Source organism: Meleagris gallopavo, chromosome 2 (assembly GCF_905368555.1).
Source record: "Meleagris gallopavo chromosome 2, MGAL_WU_HG_1.1, whole genome shotgun sequence".
Classification (NCBI taxonomy): domain Eukaryota; kingdom Metazoa; phylum Chordata; class Aves; order Galliformes; family Phasianidae; genus Meleagris; species Meleagris gallopavo.
Genome location: NC_139405.1, coordinates 47,963,574 through 47,987,899, shown reverse-complemented (window position 1 = coordinate 47,987,899; position 24,326 = coordinate 47,963,574). Strand labels below are relative to the sequence as shown.

General features: G+C 38.7%; 1 protein-coding gene across 2 annotated transcripts in view; it reads right to left on the bottom strand.

The window, feature by feature from the left end:
• The window catches only part of MTHFD1L (methylenetetrahydrofolate dehydrogenase (NADP+ dependent) 1 like), a 142,887-nt gene that overhangs the window by 41,252 nt on the left and 77,309 nt on the right, over window positions 1-24,326 (bottom strand). For both annotated transcript variants that reach the window (XM_085217035.1, XM_085217034.1), the window contains exons 21-26: window positions 21,262-21,401; window positions 19,552-19,593; window positions 18,541-18,641; window positions 17,958-18,135; window positions 5,161-5,268; window positions 3,437-3,589 (exon numbers count right to left, since the gene is read on the bottom strand). In XM_085217035.1, the coding sequence (XP_085073161.1) occupies window positions 3,437-3,589; window positions 5,161-5,268; window positions 17,958-18,135; window positions 18,541-18,641; window positions 19,552-19,593; window positions 21,262-21,401 (722 nt within the window). The remainder of the gene's footprint in view (window positions 1-3,436; window positions 3,590-5,160; window positions 5,269-17,957; window positions 18,136-18,540; window positions 18,642-19,551; window positions 19,594-21,261; window positions 21,402-24,326) is intronic.

Genomic DNA, 24,326 nt, shown 5'->3' with positions numbered 1-24,326 from the left:
GAATATGAAGATAACACATTATTTAGTTTTATATATGTATGTATGTATGTATCTATCTAATAGTGCTGAGATATATATAAATTTAACTTATGTGTACTAACAACGAGGCTAAACTACAAATGCTAGTTATTGCAGATAGCTTCTAATCTTTCAGCAGTACTCCTCTCTTCCATTTGTAATGCTCTTCCCAGTTAAACTAGAGCAGAATTCTAACAACCTGCTTTACCCTGGTAAGTTCTGCAAAGTTAGAGTGAGAGAAGCTTGTCCAGTAAACGATACACTTTGAGAATGGAGTTTGACATTTAACTAGTGGATCTGCTGCCCTTCAGTTAATTCTAGAGAAAAAATTGTATCACAAAAGTGTTAGGAACACATTCAGATTCATACATTCAGTAGCAACTCTAATAGTTTCAAGAAATGTTCTGTTCCACATTCTTGACCACTAACAATATTTTCCAAACAATGAATGATTAGTGTATATTTAGATCTTTATACATTATCTTGCTCTATAAACTCCCCTAAAATACAAAACACTAAAAGTATATTACCTTCTCCATTCCTGATGCGGGAAAAGTTATATGGCTATACTATGTTTCACTGAAGTCAAAGTAACTAACTAGAACACATTATTAAAATCTCATCAAGTAGGAAATTCTGTATCTATTTATCTATCTATCTACAGTGTTTTTCTTAAGAACCATAGTTTTGGTTCTGGGTGATGAATTAAAAACAAGAGGTATCACTTAAAATTATTTTGTCTACAGTGGTGTCCTACGGACAATTCCAGTGGATTTATGATGCTGAACTACAGCTAGTTTATGTTGAGGAGGGCAACGTGACTCATTCAGAGAGTTCAGCCCAAGAGCATTTCACTCTGACATCCTACAGAATAGCTCCCTTATGGATTTCAAGCAATTGCTGCCTGTTCTTCACATATGCTCCTCACAACTTTATGGCACACAATTTCCAGTGCAAATCTGAGTTCAGGCCATGAAGAAGATACTAGAACTTCTGACAAATTGTATTCTCTTACCAGTAATTGGAGTTTGGTCTTACCCTATTTAAACACACAGCTATGCAGTGCTTCTGGTGGATGTACATCATGTAGCCACATAGAAGGAAAGCACATCCCCATGACCAGTGAGCTAAAGTGACACAGTTTCCTGAACTCCAGGAACTCTTCTGGTCAGAAAGTACTTCCTTCCTTGTTTCAAACACTTGATTGTTTCAGAGGGAACTCAAAACAATAGATTAGAAACTTTCAGCCTTTGCTAAGTGTACTGCTAGGCAAGGAAATCAGGCCATGCTCTGGGAAGATGAGATAACATTGGGAGAGGACTCTCTTCCGGAAATGCAATAGCTTTTTCATCCCTTCTCTAGCACCATCACATGAATCAGCTACATATAAGTAATAATTCCTGCTATGAGATGTCAGATGCAGTTCAACTATTGTTTGAAAGAAGATGTGCATGGTTAGCAAAAGGCATGAGCTAACACAGCAGTAATTTCTCAGCTATTTGATAAGCCATGTCAGGGAACAAAACAGTAAGAGTTTCTTAATCTGAGTCTGTACTTTTTATGAATAATTAGGAAGAAAGTATGACAATTTCCTCTTTTTAGTATTCCACTGAATTCATTGAATGAATTCATTCATTCTCCTAAAAAGGAGAAAGAAGGTGTTGTTATTTCTGTAGTTACAAACCAATCCCCTTCCCACCGTAACTTAGTTTCACAGAACAAGCAGACATGTTCATAATGTCTTGGGCTCATCCCACAGGAACACAATTTTTCTTTTTGTCACACTTCTTCCTGACATGATTCTGTTCATCTAACTATGTTAGAGATGAAGGATTTAATATTTAGAATATAATCTTAACTTCCTCTTATGAAAAAACTCCCCATCTAGTTGACTAAGGGAAGCCAGTAGATGATAATTTTTTGGATTTTAGCTAACTTTTCAATACTGTCTCTCAAAGTATCCTTCTGGACAGTACTCAACTGTCCAGTATTCATCTAGACATCCAGTATTCAACGAGACAAATACATAATACAATGAGTAATCAACTGGCTGGCAGGTTGGGCTCAAAGTGTAAATGGGGCTACATCAGGTTGGTGACCAGTCAGCAGTGGAGTTCTGAAAGGTTCCATTTTAGGGCCAGTTCTCTTCGATGATTGTATACAAATATGTAAATCATCTGAACACAGGAGATGAATGCATACTAAGTAAGTTTGTGGATGACGCTGCATTAGGAGGAGTTGTTGACTGCTTTGAGGGTAAAAAGGCTTGCAGATATGCCCTGATAAAATTAGAGGGCCAGCAATCACCAACCACATGACATTTAAAAATAGCAAGCGCTGGATTCTGCACCAGGGTTGGGGCAATCCTGAATCTGTATACAGACTGAGGGATGAGGGACTGCAGAGCAGCCCCATGAAAAGAAATTCAGGGGTTCTGGTTGAACACATGCCAGTAGAGTGCTCTGGCAGCCAAAAGGATCAACTATACCTTGGTATACATCACGCCCAGCACTGCTACTGGCTAAGAGGAGTGACTGTCCTTCTCTGCCCTGTGTTGCTTCATCTCAAGCACTGGGTGTGGGTTTGGGTGCCAAAACGTAAGAAGAACATAAAACTATTAGCATCCAAAGGAGAGGCACAAAGCCTACAAAGGGTCTAGAGGGCTGTTGTAGTTTATCCACAGACATACAAGGAGTAGCTGATGTTCCCTAGTTTGTTCGGCCCAGAGCAGAGGAGCTGAGGAGACAGCTACAACTCCTCACAGAGGGGAGCAGAAGAGCAGTGCTGAGCTCTGCTCTCTGGTGACAGAGATAAGGCCTGAGGGAACAGCATGTAGCTGTGCTAGGGGAGGGTCAGGTTGGATTTAGGGAAAGGGACTTCACCATTGGACGGTGGGCATGGAACAGGCTACCAGGGCAGTAGGCACGGTCCCAAATGCCAGAGTTCAAGGAGCGTTTGGCCATTGCTCTCAGACATAGGGTTTGATTTTGGGTGCTCCTATGTGGAGCCATGGGTTGACTCAATGATCCTTATGCATCCTTTCCAACACAGAATCACAGAATGCCCCAAGATCACGTAACTACAGTTATTTACAAGCAGCAATTTGAATAACAAAAGGAAAAAGTCATGCAATTGTATTTTTTTCAAGATGAGGATGCTTAAGTATCTTCTTGCTTAGACTCAAAAACATAAGAAACAGCAATTCTCTCACATCCTGTAGCCAGAGCTTTTATATACTATACTTTCCTAATTCTCTTTTCCTATCAACATAGAGTTACACAACATCAAGGAATAAAATTATTATTTAAAAAATGAAAACTCACCTGGTTCTACACATTTTTTTAGTGACAAAGTAGTACTTCCATATCAAGCTAGATCAAAAGAAGAGGAGTGATCAAGTTGAATGCTCTATACTCACCGTTCCTACCAGGGGGTAGATGAACCCAGCTCCAATACTGGCTCTCACATCGCTAATCGGTAAAATGAAACCAGTGGGAACACCCTTCCTCTCTGGTTGATGGGAGAGGGATAGGTGAGTTTTTGCCATGCATATGGGAAGTTTTCCAAATCCCTAGCCAAAAATGGAATGAAAATAAAAGATTACAGTAACACAGAATACATTTTCACTTTGTCATCAACATTTCTATAAAACCTAAAATCTATGTATCAACAACTAACCTCAGCTCCTTAAAAGCTAATATTTCAGAAATTGACAAAATACTGTATTTTATGTTATTCTCTTTCAATTCAGGCCCATACCTCCAAAGAGAGTTGCCTGTAGTTATACCCAGCTTCTCATGTGAACTCTCACTCTAGAATTAGGTGCAAAATGTTGCCAATAGAATAGCTAGAGTGTGCTATTTTCTGAAAGAGTGGTCAAGCACTTCTCTCTGGAATCTACTGTCCTAATTAAATACCTAGATGAGATGGGAATTCATAGCCCCAGAGCCTCTAAGGGAGTCTTCTCAAGGGTAAAAATAAATAGCTTGTGATACTTTACTTTGCTTTCAAAAAGCACAAAGTGTGTGAGGTGATGGCAGCCGCTTTACTTATGAAAATGCAATAATTAGCCAAAAAATGGGAGAAAACATCAGGGAGCTTCCCTAACACTGTTTTTCTCCAAGATTATTGATTAACCTTGAGCAAGGCACATTCCACTCTTCTCTTTACGCCTTGACAAACAAGGATGCAATTCACAACGCCAGGAGAGGCGGTACTACACTCTGCAGCTGACAGCAATTCTTTAATGACACTGTGAAAGTATTTCCTGACACTACTAACATTTAGACTAAAAGTGGATTAGAGAATCTCAGTGGGAAAAGAGAAAGAAATGGGTTATTCTGCTCCAAGTAGACTAAGCAAGCTTCTTCTCCATCTAGAAAATCAAGTTAATTCTCAGGAGATTTGCATTAGAGGATGGCTATACTCTGCTTGTCCGGCCAAGCCGCTGAAGCATACTAAGGAATTTTTCCATGACACATCATCCATAGTTTCTATTTTCTAACAGAAAGACTCCAGCCATGTTTACTTCCAGAAGTCATTCTGTTTACAGAAATACATTCACCTCTCTACACTGTTTCAAAATAGAACACTCCTATGTTTTAGGAACAGTGATCTATTTCACCTTCTAATGTTTATAATCCCTTGAAAATAACATGAACAAAAGGAAAGCAAACAATTCCCCAAGTGTTGGGAGTGCTGCTACTAAAATGCATAGCTGTGCACCCTTTTTTGCAGGTACAAATGAACACTAATATGCTAGAATTGTGCAGATTCTCTAGCAACTACTTTTGCAAGTATGCAGTTGTTGCATTCAGAGAAATAACTCTAAATTACCACTGTGCAAAGAGAGCATAGGATTTCATCAACAATCCCAGATGAATTCCAACCATCACTCATATCTTACACAGATATGTATGGATGCTATAGGAAGATAGCTTTCAAGGTTGAAACTATTCAGTTCTGTTCCATTTAATCCAGTCTAAACCAACTCACACATGCCTCCATAGTTAAGTATCATGGGTAAGCTCATGCTTTTTAATAAAGCTGATCAACACTCCAATCACAGAACATTTTACAACCCAAGGTCTCCTGAGTCTCATCCAGCAGGCACTTGATGGCATATTTCATTGATGCTCTTACCTGCCGGGTATAACGATCAATTTGTGACTGTGCAGCAGGAGATAACTCTATATCCTTTGCTCCATATACTTTCTGAGCAATGGTCTTAATTTTTTCAGCAATCGGAAGCTGCAGAAATAGGAAACAATTTATGTAAGAACAGAATCCAAGAGAAACTAGTATCTTGTTTGCTGAGTGAGAAATCTTAATCTCTCATTTAGATTCATTCTTTCTAAAATAGTCTTGCTATCAAAGTAAAGGGTACTGATGACAGATATGATCATCACCTAGAGGTACATGAATTAGAACCATTATTTCAGCTACTCCATCATTTAGGAGCCATAAAATTTGTGCTTTACAGAACTGACAAAAGAAGCTTATGCTCTTGCTTGAAGAGGGAGAAGAAAACTACTGCTATGTAGTTTCAAGAATCAAGACTTAACCCACAGCACAGACAAAAGGAAGCAAACTCCAGTGGGTTAGCAGGGATCATCAGACTATTGTGACACTATTTGTATCACAATAAAAATAACCAACACAATGTGGGGACATGATAAGGTAGAAGGCAGGCAGGCTTCCTCTGAGAAACAAGACATTTTATCAGAAAATTTCAGATCTTTCACTGCTTCTTTAATTCCTCACCTTCTGCTCTTATTAACACATATATATTGACCTATATCATCAATATAGCAAATTATTTTGAAAAGTCCAACACTCCCTCCAAAAACAAAACAAAACAAAGCAACCCAGTCCAAGCATTTTATGACACACATCAAAATTCAAAATCACTGAATTCAACTCCAAATTCTATGAGCATCCCCACCACATTATTTATCTCAAACCAAATGTGATCTGCCCTTAGAACTTCTGTTTGAAGGCAGATCCAGACTCTAACACTCAGACTCTTAGAAATCCTTTCACAGATTTTCAGCAGAGAGTTTTTCTGTGGTCAGATCAGGCACTTACTTTTTGTGCCATCATTTATTTAGAGTAAACAGCTTTTATCTTTTTTCTTCCTTTTGTCTGGCATGACCCTGAAGACCGCAATTATGGCCCCTAAAGCCTATTCTAAACAAACCATCAGCTTCTTCTTTCAATGTGAACATGAAAGATGAAAGATGGACCACAGCTCTCTGTACTAGTTCAGCTACTTCAGTACTAACCACAGATGGGCAGAGACATGCGCCATATTCCAGGGGACACCGCACCTGTAATTTGTAGTCCAGCACATTTAAGTAATAACAGATAACAAGAAATGCTAAACAAAGAGAGATAATTTTGGGATGAGGACTTGATAATCTCAAGGAAGTAATACACAAAAGGCACCAGAATAAAAATGAAGTGTTTAATTTTATACCAGCACAGTCAAGAAGTTGGTTTGTGAATAACAAACTAGCTAGTGTATTTATGGGAAGTTCCACAAATCACATTTTTGCAATGCCTATCTAGAAGCAACGGCTATTCTGCAAAGACACACCAGTTAAAGGGCCTCTATCAGGCTTATCTTTTTGTATTTCTGATTGAATTTTAGAAAAATGGAAATTTAAAAAATGCTTACATTAATAAAGAACTCTAGTAACAGTGACATCACAAACAATAAGCTTGCCAGACTTTCAAGCAGCTTAAATATAAGACTGCGAAAGGCTACTAAGGCTTAAATAAAATCCCTCCCTCATAAGAAATTTCAAAATGCAATTTTAAAGATGTGCCACAAGCACCTTCTAAACATGCTGACCATATAATTATTGCACCTTAATTGGGTGGAATGATGTCACGTTCCCGACTTCAGGCTTTTTAAATGAACCCAAGTGGAGTAATAAAACCTAATGAGGACTGGAGATAACACATTATGAATACTCTGGATATAATTCCTGGCAGCATAAAGCTGAGTGAAATACATCAATGACAAGGGTAGCCATCAAGAGACTAAACTTCCTTCAATGTGGTTAAGTACGTTTCTGACCACTGCAGTCTAGAATGCAGTGGGAGAAATACAAAACACAACTGTTAAACTTGCCATTTGGGTGCTGTTTGCTGGCAGGGAAGAACTAACAGCAACAGCAAAAGTAAAGGTGAGAGGAATTCCTCTCTCTTTTGTCATTAGGTCAGCATCAAAACTAACAGTTTTCCACTTAAATCTCAGTAATTTCACTGAGATGGAGAGGTTCATTTAGATTCAATTTGCATTTGCCTCAAAATATTTCAAACTAATTTGACAGCAGTACAATTACTATGCCCTCCTTCCAGGAACCATAGCTGCAGTTGCCAAACAGGCTGCAGCATAGTTCTGGCTAACATCACAACAGACTGCTTTAATGAAGGTGGTGGCACTCTGTCTCCCAGCATGTGCTATGTATTTTGTATGATCAAGTCTGAGCTGGACAGCGGGACTGTTTTCTACAGATATATATATATTTTTTTTTATAATAAATAAGCATAATTTTGGATAATTTTCAGCATCCACACCTCAATTTTTGCAAATTTAACCTGAAAAGAATCACCAGTTGGGAAACATGCAAGAATGTGAATGTCAAACAAAACTTCTTCTGAAACTGCCACATGCTTTTGCAAGGAATGTACATACAAGAGGGTGAGGCAATGCACTTGATGTTATGAAAGAGTTTGAGCTTATTTACCTTCACAACAATCACAGATGAGTCCTGGCTAAGCACAGGTCAGACAGAAATCAGCAGGGAGGCACAGCTGCTCTATACACATTAACACAGCCCATGCATGTGCACAGTGTTAGACATGCTTCCTTCCTGAAGTTTCAGGAGTAGGCAGAGGAGTACACTACACTATGCTAAGGATCCACCTGTTTCCTAGTATTTAGTGGGATTTTTAAGAGATCATCTATTTAGATTCACAAGCGTAAAAGCATTTCGAGCTAAAAAGTTCTCTGTATTTAGCGAGCAGTTTTGTTGTATAATTTCATTTAACTTAATGAAGTAGTTAAAGCCACATGATAATTTATATGAGAAATAAAAATTCATTTCAGTTGAAATTGACATACTGGTATTTACTAGAAAAGGAGCCTTAATAACTGACATGGCAGAAGTCTGGATGTTTACAGGACATGCATAGAAACAATTCTAGGTTGTTCTTATCTCGTTTTTAAGGGTAAGTTTAGGGTTAGGTTTTCAACAATTGTTGATTAATCACAATTGAAGTACTTTCATTGATGGGAACAGAGATCCACCCTGTATAACAATGCTTCATAGTGCTAGCTTGTATGGAAAAATTGTTTAGTTGAACTCAAAGGAGCTGAAAAATAATTTAGCGTCTAAATCTTTAAGATACTTTAAGCAGCATTTCTGCTCCAAAGATACCAGACTGTTCTAAAACTCTTGTGAGCTACCTACTCATAACATACCTTGGTCAAATACCTGCCAGCAGAAGCCATGCATCTCGAGTATTTAGAAAAAAATAAGTCTTACTGTATCTCTCATGCATTTTTTCTGATTATTTTCTGCAATAGACTAGGATATTCTTCAACTAGTTGTTCATTCAACAACTAGTTGTTCAGATAGACTGTGGAGACTCCTTTCTTGGAGATCTTCAAAATTCATGTGGACATGGTCCTGGGCAGCCTGTTCGAGATGTGTTTGACCAATTGACCTTGAGAGGTCACTTCCAATCTCAATCATCTGCACCACTGCATCATCTGCGCTGATGCACCTGTGGACCCTCAACCAACAATCTTTATAAAAGAAGAATGAAAAGTCTGGCCTGGATGGTGCGTGCAGAACTGCATTCTTAAAAACACCAACTTAGCTCTACAGCCCTTCTGCTGACTGGACAGATATGATGACAATGATATTTATAAAATATGCAGACAATGAAAGTGTCTAAAATACACAAGATTTAGGATCTGCACTAAAAGCTGTTCTTCTTTCATTTCCTTTAAGGAAGGTTGTGAATATTTTGCAATGAAGCACATTTAAGCAGTGAAGAGGAGATGGCTACACAATAGACAATATGAATTTAAAGAAAATTTGACTTTTATAGGTAGCAACTATATATTAACGTAAACAATGACAGAATTAGAGCACCTTCAGAGAATTCCTTTCAAATTCAGTTTCAGCTTCTCAGGAAAATGGCAGCATGAAATGCTCAAGGTAAATTTATACTGAATGTAAGAAGGTGCTACATGGTCACATCGTACAAGCGTCTGCTAATGGCTAAGTAGTTTTGATGTTGCTCTGAGAAGTAACTGATCATCCCAGCCCTGCTCAAGGCAATGTGTATTTCTGAAATCTCACACATGAAGAGCTTCCAAAGCCATATGCTTCCTCTGAGGCAAGCACAACTATGCATGTTTGTTGAGGCTACCAAGCATCTACACCATAAATAGGATTATCTCTTTGTCTAAAGCTTTACAGGTGCTAGCTACAGCAAAGGTACACAAACCGCTTTCACAAAAACAGCATCTGTGTAGTGGTACAATTCATTATATGATAGAGTACAATCAAACTAAGAAATCAACAGTAATAAAGAGTGAAGCATGTCATTCTCAAGACTGAATTGACTATCCAAGATTAAATCACATCAGTTTCATCATTCAGACATGCTGCTACTTCCAGGCCATTCCCTTACAGGAAGAGATGTTAGAATGAATTGGTGCTGTTTATTACTATTATGTTCTTTCTTCCAACATTATCAACGGCATACTTACACCACAAGGTACCATAATAAAGCCTTCATTCTTGTTAGCCTTTTCTAACATTTCTTTCATTTTTCATCTCTTCTTCACAGCAGACTGTGAATTATCATTTTTCCACAAGAAGTTTGATGAGTATTTCCAAGGACATCAGAACTTCTTGCACAGCCTCACCTTGTTCCTCCCTCCCCAGGCTGCTCACACTCACTGTTGTGCCAGTACAACCTAGAGAGCAGCACCACTGTTTTGTAGCTGCACATAGTAGAGAAAGTAATCCAGGAAAAAAATACACCTATCTTAAATCAATACACAGAACCACTTAACTATAAAGAGAAAGCCAGTATAAAGCAGAGGTACAGAGATAGCTAAAATGCCATTGCTATGGAAAGAAATGCTCAGTGTTCTTGAGAAAGATCACAGGAGTGAGCGGGTACCACAAGTGTATTGAGACAGGGATACTATGCTAGGACTGTAACTCCTATCATCAGTCCTGATGCCATCAGTCAGTATCATGTGAAATGATAAGGCCATAATACCAGGGACTATGCTTGGGATTTCCATCTTTTGCATCCTAATCTGGACATCTGACTTCAAGGTGTTTGGCTACTGGAGAAAGGAGTTCATCTTTTTAACTCACCATACACTAATCTCAGGGACTGCTAAAAACAACCTCTGGTCCTTCCTTCCTACTGCATTAAACATTCCTCCTGACTCTTCCCCACCAAAATAAGATTCAGCAGAAAATGGTCTCTGAAAAAAACATTTTTTTGAGCCAACATCTGCAAGTCTGTAGTCAGTCTTTTTTCTGCAAGGTCTTAGCAAAGCTTACGGCTACTCTGATAAGCAGTGGTGTTATATCGCTTAAATTGAATACTTGTAGACAGTGCAACGCTGTCTGAAAGAATCTCTTCATGTCATACAATATAAATATTTAAAACTAATTTATTCCCTCAGAAAACCTGTGATTTGCTGAAAAATATGCATTTAAACATAGAATATATAAAAGCCGCTGCACTACCACTCATAAATTTTGACATTGCATGCTTCAAGTTTTATAAAGATTGACTTTAGTCCTACCGCCTATAATACTGTCACTGTTTTACTTAAGAAGTCACCAACCTCTGGATTTGTTGTTCCTGAACTGCACGTGCTTTAGCAGAAATTCTTAAAATGGTTTAAAATTCAAGGCAGTGGCACTTTTTTTTAATTTAAAATTTCAAATAATGCATTCCCTGAAAGCAATAATAAAGAATCACTGGTTGACTAAGTGAAATAGTATGCAGACATCCCTCATTCCTCTTCTTGGGAACAGTGCCAAATGAAAACATATGATGGGAGTATGGCTGAAGGTGCTGTGTGGGGTGACAGAGTGCAGCACTAAAACAATACTGACTCTGCACATTCAAACTCCTACTTCTAGCTTTTCCCTTGGATAAAATAAAAACACATTTATTAAAATATCTGTATATTCTGGTTCCAAAAGACCTGTGCCTGACAGAAGGATTCCCAAATCTCTAGCACTCCTCTTCCTTTGTTGGCACAAGACAAGATTTTGTTTTTTAATTTGCAGAAAAGCATATTCAGTCAAGTTAAATGGTTTATGAATCGACACCTAAGCCTGTGGCCTCAGAGATTTATTTTCCAACTTTGAAATCCCAGCTGTGCCTAAGACAGTTTCTTTATACAAAGAATAGGAAAATAACAAAAACAAACACAGAAGTGCAGTGTTGCCAAGAGATTACACATACCAAAAAGATAGAGTGAATCAAAGACAGCTTCCAGTTTCAGAACAGTCAATTCAGTGGAAAAAAAAGTGTCCAGAGTCCACCACAATCTTTTTGATGGGAATGAGAGGAGAGGCTGGTATAGCCCCATGAAATTCCTCTTTAATGTGGCTTTGTTGCTAAATGGCACACTAGCAATGGGTTGGGGGAAATAGCGTAAGAACTAGCATACCCCGGAAGGCAGCACAGTCTACGTTTCAAGACGAAAAATGATCTTCATTGGCTATTAGTAAAAGTTTCAGTGAGGAGCATATATAATTTTATTTATCCCCACTCTAGCAGTATTTAGGAACCTTCAGTTTTGTCCATTCAAGACAGAAGAACAGAGGGATGGATTAGATGCTTAGATATCAGTAGAAGGAGAAGAAAATATTTCCCCACCACTTAATTGCACTGGAATTAAAAAGACAATTATTTTGCAAATAGACAAATGCTCTGCTGTAGGTCATTTCTCTGAAGCTCAGTGTCCTCAAACGAAAGGCCTTCAAGTCCTCCTTGACCCTGTTCTCCTCTTCAAACCACTGTCCTCGAGTACGCGCATCACAACTCATTCTTGTTATTGAAGCCCATTGGTGGTGGATGGGAGAGAAGCTAATGCATGCACAACTACTGCTGTCAGTTTCTTCTGTTCTGATGCTACCTTTAAGTCCCCTGTAACTGACCCATCATCTCTGACAGCTGAAGCTACGACTGAAAGAAATGAGCCCACATCGTTTTGCCACAGTGTGACAGAGACAGGCAAAACCATGGCGCTGAAAGGATCAAGATTTGCCTGTTATTACCATGATCCCAGAAGGGGAAGAGAAATACAAGTGCTGAAGTTGCTAACTGCTTCAATTCCTCTCACAGAAGTGCTACTAAGCCTCATGCCTCACATACGGACTCAAGATGACAGAGATCTCCTTTGTTCAGTAGACTGGCCAGGATATTCATTGCGCTCAGCCAAAATATTTGTGTTACCAACTTCCACAATTAATCTTGTAATATTTTTACCTGATGACATAGAGGTTACTTCTAAAGTAATGCCTCCTATTTATTTCCATAGGAATTAAAACAAAGAGCACAGTGATAGCATTTGATGGACCAAATTCTCAGACAGAAAACACTATTTTTCAACATAGTCACCACCATTAGCTATGCATTTTCACCAGCCATGGACAAGAGCCTGCATGCTGCGCTTGTAAACTTCTGCACCAGTAGAGGTGACCCATTTCTGCTGTTGCCATTGCTGGAACTCACCACCCACTCTCAAAGTGCTCACACCCACTTCTTGGTCACCATCAAAGTTCAGCAAGCACCGATGAATGTCAGAGGGTGCCATTTTTTTCCGTAAGGAGGAATTCAGTTCCACACCTTTGCTTCATGTGCACTTCCATGTTAGACACTATTTATCAGACTGCCCCTCTGCTCACAGAAACAACATGCAATGGAATATTGGGAGAAGGTTCAACTACTGTCATACCACCATCATCTGCCTCATGGGCCAACAGATTAAAATGGGGGGCATTACTTTTGGAGCAGCATTTGTATTAACTAAAGGCAGAGCACTGGCAAAAATAGATGTCATTTTGGAATGGACGTCATCAACTTGGAAGACTGGAACAAGCCCTTCTTCTCACTCTCTTTTGTGACCTTTATGATTTTTTATTTAGTTTTCAATGCAGCATACATGCAGTGATTCAAGGCTCCACCATTTGCCATGTCAGTCTTCTAAAGGTACAATGCCAAACCCCTGACTATCCAGATTTACTGATCCTGTCTTCATTTTCCCCTGATTGAGAAGGCCTCTCTGCAGTCTTGTGAGAGTTCAACACAGAGAAAGCAGAAGAGGCCCCAAGCATTCCCCTTCTAAAAGCACGGAAATTTCAATGCACTGCATAGTGAAAGAAGGCAGGTTCCTCAACTGTCATGGATGAACAAGGAATATAACTCAGAATATAGCCCTCCCTACTCTGCTCTCACCTCCCTTCCCCCAAAAAACACTGAAACCAGAGAAATTTGGGAATAGGATGCATATGTTTCCATCCTCTTCTATCCTCGCCTTAGTTATCTAAACTTATTTCTAATGGGTCAGACAACTTTGAGTAATAGCATTCTGCTGCAACTTAAAGATCCATACTTCAAGAAAAGTGAACCCAGAAAGGAAGTCAACAGTGATAAGAGAGTTGATTATTTGATATTTTCCATATGTAACATGAATATATGTATGTTTTTTAAAAGCACAGATCATTTCATAGAGAATTCAAGAGGCCTTTAAAAGAAACCCATCCTCCAAGCGTTAAAGAGAAATGTTTAGTAAGAAACCAATTTGACAATAAAATAAGAAGGAACAGTTTTCATTAGGGGAAACATCCGTATTAAATTCACACACTGCTACAGTGCTTATTACAACCACTGCTAATAATCATTTAAAATGTTGTAAATTCAGAAGCCTATCAAATAAAACATCTCATCCTTGCTCCAGAACAACCCTCCCACTACAGTGAGTCCTAATACATGGCATATTGTATCTGCTTATGCCTGTTTCTCATACTTCTCAAGTGACAACAGTTGGACTTATTTGTCAAATGTTGCTTCTTGCATTTGATACTGCCCTCAAAATATGCTTGAAGCTTCTTATGTTCTTAATTCAACTCCTGACAAATATTTGTTCATCTATTAAAAATGAACCCTTGCTAAAATCAAAAATATTTTAAAACAGTAAAAACATCAGCTAGTTGGGTAAAAACAAAAGCTTGCCTACTTAGAGAAATAAAGAAAATGTGATAAGTAATCTAAAAGGGGCTTGCACATCACTGTGTCACATAGAGACACTGGCCGTGGACACACTCCCATCACTCAGCAACAACCAAAACATCAGTGTGCTATTAATCCTGTCTTGGCTTAAACCAAGTCATTGACTGAGATGCTTTGAGAAATATAACCACACTACACAGTTCTCTGATAAGGATAGCATGCTGTGATGCTCAACAGGACCACTTTGTTGAGCCTTGAGTCTGGAGTCAATACAACTGCGTTGTGTCCAATGTCCAAAACTGCTCATTCAGCACATGCCTGGGTATTGCTGAAGAACATGTGTGAATGTATGAACATACCTCATGATTCAGGAAAAAAAAAAAAAAAGCCAATCCTCTCTCTTTTTTTTTTTTTTACCAGCATTTGACAGATACAGGAAAGATGTTCTTCTCACATGATATATACTTGTGAACACCTTTCAGCCTTTATTTTCCGATAGATCTGGAAATTACATAAAACACTACAAATAGATACACATCATTTCGGAGAAAATTCAAAGAGAGCTCAGTTGACCTGGACTACTCTGTAATTAGAAGCCAGACTAACAGTAATACAGCTTGATGCAGACATTGATCTGACTAGTAAAAACAATTTTACATATAGGGGAGTTAGGATTTTGTTTTTAAATTATCCAGGGTAATGCCTTCTTGAAAACGCTGAATGAATCTATCACAGTGTCTATCTTTTCCAAAAGTGGTTTGTGCTGCTGGGATTTGTTCTAATTATAGCTAAAGGACTTACTGGAGACATGGATTAAAAGGAAGACTAGAGTAATCTTGTAGAGACAGACAGAGATATGAATGAAGCAGTAGTGGTCTTATGCAGAATATTTCCCTCTTCAACATTCCACAAGGAAAAGAAGAAAACTGCAAACCTCATTAAACTGGAGGCAACCAGGTCCTGAAAGTATTCAAGTAACTGGATAAATGCAGAAATTGCTGAAAAGGGCCAGAATTATGTGCTTGCACTTACACACCCTTTTAGGCACAATGATGAGGGAATATATGTCTGAACCCCATCTTACAACCTCTTCTGTTTCTTCACTTTTCTGTCATAGGTACCCCTCTGAACAGTAGAATTCAGACCTCAAAATTGCAACATCAAAAAACCCTATTACTCTCATAATTAACATCTGGGCAGGCTGACTTGGAAGAGACAGTTTCTTTCATGTTTCTGTGAGCACAGTGTGCAAATGATCTAGTTTACCTCAAAATGGATAGCACTGCTACTTCACTCTCCTGCCTCCGATTGCTTCAGTCCCTATCCTTTGCCCAGTAAGGATGAAACAGAAGCCCAAACTTTACTTTTTACTGTTTTTGTTGGCCTGAATTTAGACTTTTACAGTATTTTAAGATTTTTATGTGTTTTTATAAAATCTCTTCAACATATTTTTGAGGCTTATAATATGCGTGTTCAGTTATGTGATTTCAAGGTGATGTAAAGATGTGATTCATTCCCTCTGTGCTACAATCACACTACATATGCAACCCAGCACAAGAAGATGTGCCTGGAAAGGACATTAAAGTAGAAATTAATCTCATTTTGTTCCTTCACAGATGCAGTGACCAGCCCTGCCAATCATTTCTACTCATTCATATCACAGGATTTTTAGTTATATAGAATATAGGAGATTAAATATGGAATTAATCAAATGTTAACGTAGTACCTCTGTAACAAAAGTGTCCTATGGGGAAAAGTATTACATGTATTTCTGAATTAAACTTCAAAAAAAAATATATATATATATCATTATTCAAAGATCATAAAATGATATCCTTAGTTTCCAGTGCATCTCATTAAGGACAAACTCAGAAAGGCAGAAATATTGTACAGTTTGGCTATAAAAATGTTCCATAGGCAATAAGCCCTGAATGGATTCCATAGCCCTTAAAATCCCAAGTTGCTGCCATTGATTCCATGAAGGCAGTTTGTAACACTAATAAGAGTTGGCTGGATTGACATTTGTGAAAATAGTGGGAGAGATGAAGAGAAGAAGTAAGACGGGTGCAACAGTTATGTAATATGTATCAAGAAGGAGACAAACTGAAGAGCAGGGCATATCTACCTCTGACCGAACTTTTTTACTAGAAAGTAGAATCAAAATAGAAACTTTCAGCCACTTAAAAAGAAAGAAGCAGAAGTTCAACTGTTAATAATTAGTACTCAACTTTCCTAAAGAAAATAAGTAGCACTGATAACTGGGGCATAGGATCTGAAATTTGACAAGAGCTTCCTTGGTGCCAGAGAAATCTATTTTGCCACCCAAATTTGAAACAACCATATTCGGATAGATAGGAAGGACCTAAGAAATTGGTTGTGCAACTTTCTAGGCAGTACGTCCCTTTACATTTTCTGCCTGCATCCAGCAGAGCTACTGGGAGTTCAGGCGGTCCTTCCTTGCAAGCTGCTCCTCCCGACAGGCTCACTTTGTTGTGATGTTACTTTGCAGAGGACTGCAATAACAAAGGCTCTCAGGCATGGATAGAGCATCATCTCCATCAGACACAGAATTGAAACCTGGACCACGCTATGCTTTGTTAGATTATCTAACAACTATGCATGTTAAACACAAAGCCCAGGCAAGGATCAGAGGAATATTCAATGGCAGGCGGAACCCTAGTGATGTAATTAGTGAGAAAACCTAATCAGTGAAAATTAGAGCACTGTGAATCAATTGTTTCCCTAAGACCAGTCAAAGGGTACAATATGCCACCATTGTCCCTGGTGAGAAACCAACGCAGATGAATCAATGGGAAGACTCTTTCCTCTGAAAACTTCACAAACTGAAGGGGCAACAGAAGTACAGGACTCATTATGGGATGCAGCAAAAGTAGCTCTTTGGGACCAAATAAAACTTAAAAAAAAAATTAATAAATATGGGATTTTTGAAGGGGAGAGCAGGAGCAGAGCTGTGTGTGCCAGCAGCAGGCTGAGCTGTGAGCCCCAGAGGCTCCTGGGTGCTGGTGACACAGTGGGAGCAGGGTAGGGCCCAGTGCCAACAAGAGTGACCCTTGTGGTGTGGGACTGTATTGCACCAGTAGGCTCTAGTCCTGACCAGCAGGAGGGGAGCAGCACGACCGAGTCACTCAGGCTTCATCTGAGTGCTGTGCAGTGCAGCTGAGTGCTGGTGAAGACAGTGCTTCTGTGTTAGCCTCCGTGCCTGGTGCACACATGCTCTAACGTTTCTTACAGGGTATGAGTTGCTTCAGAGAATCAGAAATCACTGCACTACCCATGACTGTGAGACAGTAAATATAATTACAGGTGATTGTCAAGAAAATCATCATACAGGATCTTTGTGAAGTTTCCCACAATAGTTGCGGAAGTTCTACCTACAAATATATTTTTATGCTAAATATAAGTTTACCAAAATATGATTTAATGCACTAAGTAATGAGCACTACAAATATTATCCACTACTGATCAGACAAGCAGCAGATTGCTCATTCTCTCCTGTCTTTGTGACTTTAAGCCAAGCCAAGCCACTTTCCAGGCATGCTAGATAGCTTTGTTGCAATGTTCTTGTTTTAAATCCAATATCAATGCAGCATGCATTCATTAAAATAAAATAAACTTACCTCCAAGCCATAGAGATACTTGAAACTGCTTTTCTGATTGGCTGCCTTTTCCACAGCTTGAGCTAATTTTACTGCTCCTCTACCACCATCCGACCAGTGATTGCAGGGTACAGCATCAAATGCTCCAGACTGCTTTGCAATCTTACACACAAGATCAACCTCAGCAGGCGAGTCAGTTCTGCCAACCAAACAGTTCTGTTTTGTTTAATTACTTCTATTTTATGATCTTAAACACTTAGACTTACTATGTATCAGCAGTTGTACAGCAAATTTTTAAATAAGTTTACATATACACAGCATATTTATGTACAGCATATGAATTTACATTTCAAGAACATTTGTTAAAATTGTTGTAACTGATTAACATGAATGTTGATACCTCCATAACATTATATACCTTTTGTAATTTTAAACCTTAAGAACAAGCTAAGGATTCAAAGGATATTAATGATGGAAATTAATAATAATTCTTCAGTGGTTACTCTTCTTTGTGCCAAAGCTGCTTCATTCACAAATCAAGAAAAAGAAGTGTGAAATTCGATCTGTGGATTTACTTACAAGAGTAATGAAAAAACAAACTTACTTGAAGACATTTAGAGCAACCACAACGGGAACCCCAAAGAGTTGAGTAATTTGGATCTGTTTCTGAAGGTTACAGCAGCCATCAGCTACCAGCTGGAGGTTCTATGCAATTAAATACAAAGTAATGGAAATGGTCAGATTCATCAAGCCAGTTCCAACCAAAGAATTTTCCATAAATTAAACTGAATGTAAACAGTGCTGATCAAGACAGTTGTGGGCAAGTAAAATGCTTCCAGACAAAACACTTTGGTATTTATTAATTCTTCTTTAAATTAATAAGTATCAGACATAATTAAGTGTCTACGCAGCATCCAGAATTTGTACATGATTGCATTGCTTTTTTCTGGGACATGAGAAGACAGTGCAGCTGATGGCTGGCTATCAGTTGATACAGATGATACCAAAAAATGGTCTCTGAGCAGGTTTACATAAGCCTATTCCACTTCCCTTTCTACTTTGACCAAAGGCTTCCCTGGAGATTCCTAGAAATACCATTGACACAGGTGTTGCCAAAACTGGTCACAAGGGTGTAGATGTTAAAACACCAGAGGACAACAAAGAGACAAAGAAAACAAACCTGAAGAATCCACTCTTGTTTGAAGAGTGATTGCCAAGGTCATATTCAACCTGCTGTTTAATAAAAGTGCTAAGCTGCCATGAATTTCAGGGAGTGTCTTTGACCCCTGCACCACTTGGCCCCTGCACTGCTGTGAATGCCAGAACTGCTTGAGTCTACCTGATGGATTAGAAGAGCTAATCAGTCTGAAAACTTAATGGTCCTGGAAAATGTACTGAAAAGTTATATTTCAGCTGGTTCAGTTCCTCAGTACAATCTACCATGCAGTCACACACATAGCACACACAAGAAGGATAACACCAAGTGTCTGGGGAAAGTTCAAATGGCTTTAATTGTTGGCAATGCTCATTAAAGGTATTTACTGAGTGTTAGTATTAGAGCATGTTATGGTCAAACCCGAGGCTTCTCCAAAAGCTTTATAAAAGCTCCTCTTACCTCTTCTGTGTATTCTTTTTTCAGAGGAGCACCTGCAGATACCTGCAATGGTAATTCAAGTCACCATAAATTTAATAAAATATATCACAACTCTAAACAGATGGAAATGCACTGTTGCTTATTTTCTATACCACCTGAAAGTATAAACATTGTACAAATGTCACAGTTTGATTGCAGCCTCTATTTTATTAGAAGTTACACTGATACAAGGAGAGTAGTAAAACCTCCCATTGCACCTAAAACAGCAAGAATCAGCAACTAGTTGTAGAAGATTTATTAGAGAACGTAACGGCAAGGTCGCAGGTGCGACCCTGCACATAGCAGGGGGGTTGAAACTAGATGATCACTGTGGTCCTTTTCAACCCAGGCCATTTCTGTGACTGTGATTCTATAACCCTGTTCTACATGCAATGCAAAGACAATGGAAAACAATTTCCAACAGTTGGCTAAAGGAATATCTAACATAGACAGTCTGAAGAGGAACATCTTTTCTGGGGGTGATGTAATTATTGACAATAGCAAGAAATTGCATGTAAGTAACTTACTTTGCTGAGAAGCAAAAAGGTATACAGATATAGAGTATGTCTGGAGCCAAATAGATCGGACGTCGTCACTTTTGTTCCAGGCATTGGTCTTGGTCCATGGCAGTTAAAGTACCCATCACTCTGGGTGCCTCTATGATGTATTACACAACTAAATGAAATCTCTACTCAAAAATAGAGATCACTAAAAAGTCATTCAAGTAATGTATTTACTAGACTGAGCGATAAAGCACAAGAAATGCTCCTCCGTGTATAAAGACAAATTATTTTAATATTTATTTTAAAATAAATAGAATTTCCATTAGAAGTAGTCTAAAATGATAGAAAGTTATAAAATTATGTCAACTTTAAAGACTGAAAAAGGGAAATCTCTGTTCTGTGAGAGGATTCGCTATAAGAACGACCACACAGTCCACAGTTTTGTAGCTGTGAAGGAAGTTCTAGAATTTTTACTCAGATTGTTTTCCTAGCAGCATCATTCTCTTCCATGCTGCTGAGCAGAACAGTATTTTTAGGAGTTTATTCTCCGTTTGGCTAGCAGAGTTCACCTTAATTACATGACTTTGGAGTAATTCTAGGATCAGTAATCTATACAAGTGTCACTTTGGCTTGAAGAGCAAAAATTGATACACTGCTGACTTTAGGTACACCATGGAAACACTTGCACACTTGCTTCAGTTACTTTAGCATCCCCTGAGCAGACTAAAAAGACAGAATGGGTTCCCATGATTGCCGTGAAAAAATCTCAAAACCTTCTTTAACAACATTCCCTACTTCCATTCACGCACTACAGCTTGAACTCTCTTCTTGTTCCTCCTTATCTGCCAACCTTCCATCTTGCGACTACTTCAGTGCACCTAGAAACACTATTTCAATGTGTGTGAAAAGAAAAAGTATACATTTTTTAGCTTTTTTACCCCTCCATGCAACCAAACTTCCCTCTCTTAAAAGATGTAGTACTTCTTCAGAACTTTCATTCCTCCTCTTTCATTTATGTCTTTCCATTCCTGCAGTGCCTCTGGAGGCAGCAACTATATGGTGAGCTAAATGGGAGAATGTATCTAATTAGTGCTCCGCAAACTATCCCTATTATTTCTTAAATGAAGATATTTCACATATTTCAAACTTTACCAATGATTTTGTCTTCAAAGAAAGGTGACAAACTTACACTTGGCCCACCTCCATGCATCTTCAAAGCCCTCACTGTAGCAACAAGTACAACCACACTGGGAACCAAGCCAGAGGCTCTGCATTTGATGTTGAAGAATTTCTCCATCCCAATGTCAGCACCAAAGCCAGCTTCAGTTACTGTTAAACATTAAAAACAAAACAAAACCACACGTAAAACATGCTTTTGGTTAAACGCGGGGGGGATATTCTACATTATCATACAGTGCTTTTAAATATACACCAGTATTCATTTTTGGATAAACTTTCAAACAGAGGTCTATTTATATTACTGAACCTGATTAAAAAACTATTCCCAACTCAGAAATAAATTGTCTTATTCTTGATACGTACAATATACCACCAAAAGTAGTCACATGGTGGGGAGAAATACAAGCAATCCAGTTTAGTTTACATCAAAGTCTTTTACAAACATCTAGCTCACCAAAATGGCTATTTCTGTATAATTAAATTTATTTAAAATGTTTGAAAATTCATATATTTGACTTCCTTACATTATTTCTTCTCCTTCGATTTCACTGAAAATATGTTTCCACCACAACAAATTGATCTAAATTCCACTGGATTTGCTGAACTTTTGGTCATCTCTTTCTTTTGTGGAATGGATGTTTAATTATAAACACAAACCAGCATCTACAGTCATGTATCAGTCTTTATTCTCTATTATTAAAAAGTGAATTATCTAAGAGGACTTTGCACTAATGAGCTGCCAGACATTAATTTAGTGTGACACGGGAAAAAATCTGTGCAGAATTAGGATATGCCAAACTAAGTATTTTTAGTAGAAACAGAGATAAAATAGAAGATAATCTGTATTAAATGACAATCTCTTCAGAGCTAATTTGCTCTGGTTTGTCAAGTATCAATTACTTCAATTGCCTCTTTTGAGATCCCCAAAAGTTGTTCTTACTAGGCAAATATAAGCATACAACAATTCAGAAATTCAAGGAATTAGATTTACTATTGGCTGAAAATTTTCCACTGTAACTATTTCCCACTAGGAAATTTCCCACTAGGAAATTTCCCACTGAGGACATGGGATTAAAGCATGCTGTTGAAAGGTGTGAAGGGGCTTTCAAACAGACAGGCCAGGGTGGTAAAATATGTGCTCCAGAAGCTCCTGGACCTGACTCCAAGCAGGGCCAGTAACATGTCCTCATAAACCCAAACCCCAATCAGCATGCAAAACTCAGTGAACTCCTCTTCAGCCTCTCCCCCTTCCCAGCAGCTGTACTCCCATGCTTTGAAAGGAATCGCAAGCAACTGCCTGATCACTGTAGGGCCTTTGGCATGGCCACAGAGGATGCTTCCAGACCAGCACTGCTGCTGTGGAAGAAGGTCTCTCTGTTGGCAGCTGATGGGCTTTTCAAAGCCCAAGCTTTAGTGCATTTGTCCTCATGCCACTAGCCCCTTCCAGCCCTTTGCTTGGCACAGGCTGAAACAAGGGCCTGCAAGGCTCTGCTCCAATAGAAGAAACCGCTGGGGCTGGGGAAGGAAGCAAGAGCCAGAAAAAAAGGACAGTGGGCATAGGGGGAGCAGAAATTTCTTGAGACAGCAGCATAGCAATTATGTCCCCCAACAACACTGTAATAAATGTATTATCTTTTTTTTCTGAATAGCCCTGAAAGAATAGACACATCAAACACAGAAGCAACAACAACAACAAAAGGAGTTACACAGACACAATGATTCACAGCAAAGCTAATGTCAGGAGTGATCACGTCTACTTTCCAGTAACCTCCATTCTTCTCCTCCATTCTCTTACACTGCACAAGGTGATTAATGAGAGCTCTGTCAGGCATATATAAGCACAATCCATCTTTAATATAAACAACAGATAAACTACCAAGTACTTGAGAGGGTGGGAAAATAATTTGTCTCTTACAGATGTTGCCAGCATATACACACAGCAGTCTCCTAACATTTTCAAGCAAAGTTTCCAGGGACTTAATCCCTTCCATGACAAGCTTTTATAAGTGCCAATTTTCCTTAGACTTGGGATTCCCCTTTCCCTAACTTTCAGAGAGCAAAAAGCAGGGCTAGCCAGAATGGCACATGCAGCACTTTAGGGCTCCAACGAGGTGCAGACTCCCTTTGCATAGCCCCAAAAGCCTAGGCAAACACCAAGACAACTTATCCGCTTATCTCTACATATATATCTTGATGCTCTGTGATGCTTTCCTTTGATATGGAGGGCAAAATGCAGACTTGCCTAAAGTTGATGCACGCAAACACCCGAGCACTGGAAAAATGAACACAACGTGGGTGTTCAGCAAAGTGACCAGAATGACCGCTGTGAATGGGATTTCTCAATTTGGAGAGAAAAGTCAGTGCTTTCTCAAATTCGAGGAAGGAAATAGGATGCAGTATAAAAGCTGCCTGGATTAAAGCTACTAAGTCCATTTTATTTCCTCTGAGGAATAGGGAGAAGATGGAGTAATATGCCAAGCTATTATATTTTAAAATCTTTGTGCTGAAACACTTAATACAATTACTTTCATACTGTTTCCTGCTTTCAAATTAAAACAACAATGAAAAACTAATACAGACCATCAAGTGGAAGCATCAAGCTGATCTACATCCAGGATTGGTGAGATAAAACAGCTAATGATTTTAAATGAAAGAAGAGGTGTGCAAAGTAATACATGGGTTCTTTTGTTCCTGTTATCATTTCTTGTATATGATTTTTGAAGAGGAGGTAATTACGGTTTGTATGTGTTCTGATGAAGATTTTGGGAACCAACATCTATCTAAGCAGAAGCAAAAATTTGATAAAATATACTTCTAAATATCTATATCTAAAGGGAAGTTTATGATGCAACTCCTACTGCATGTCTGAACAGGGCTGGTTTTTTGCTATTGTTTTAAATTCTTTTATAATTGCCTTTAAGAACGATAGTCTCTTCTGTGTACTTCTCAAAGTACATCAGACAACTAAGAGTGCAGTTATCTCACCAATTGCACTGGTTGAATTCTGGGTGTGGAGCCACTACATCATGCCATGCAACACACCCCAGCCACCAAGCATCCCACCGCCCTGTCCCC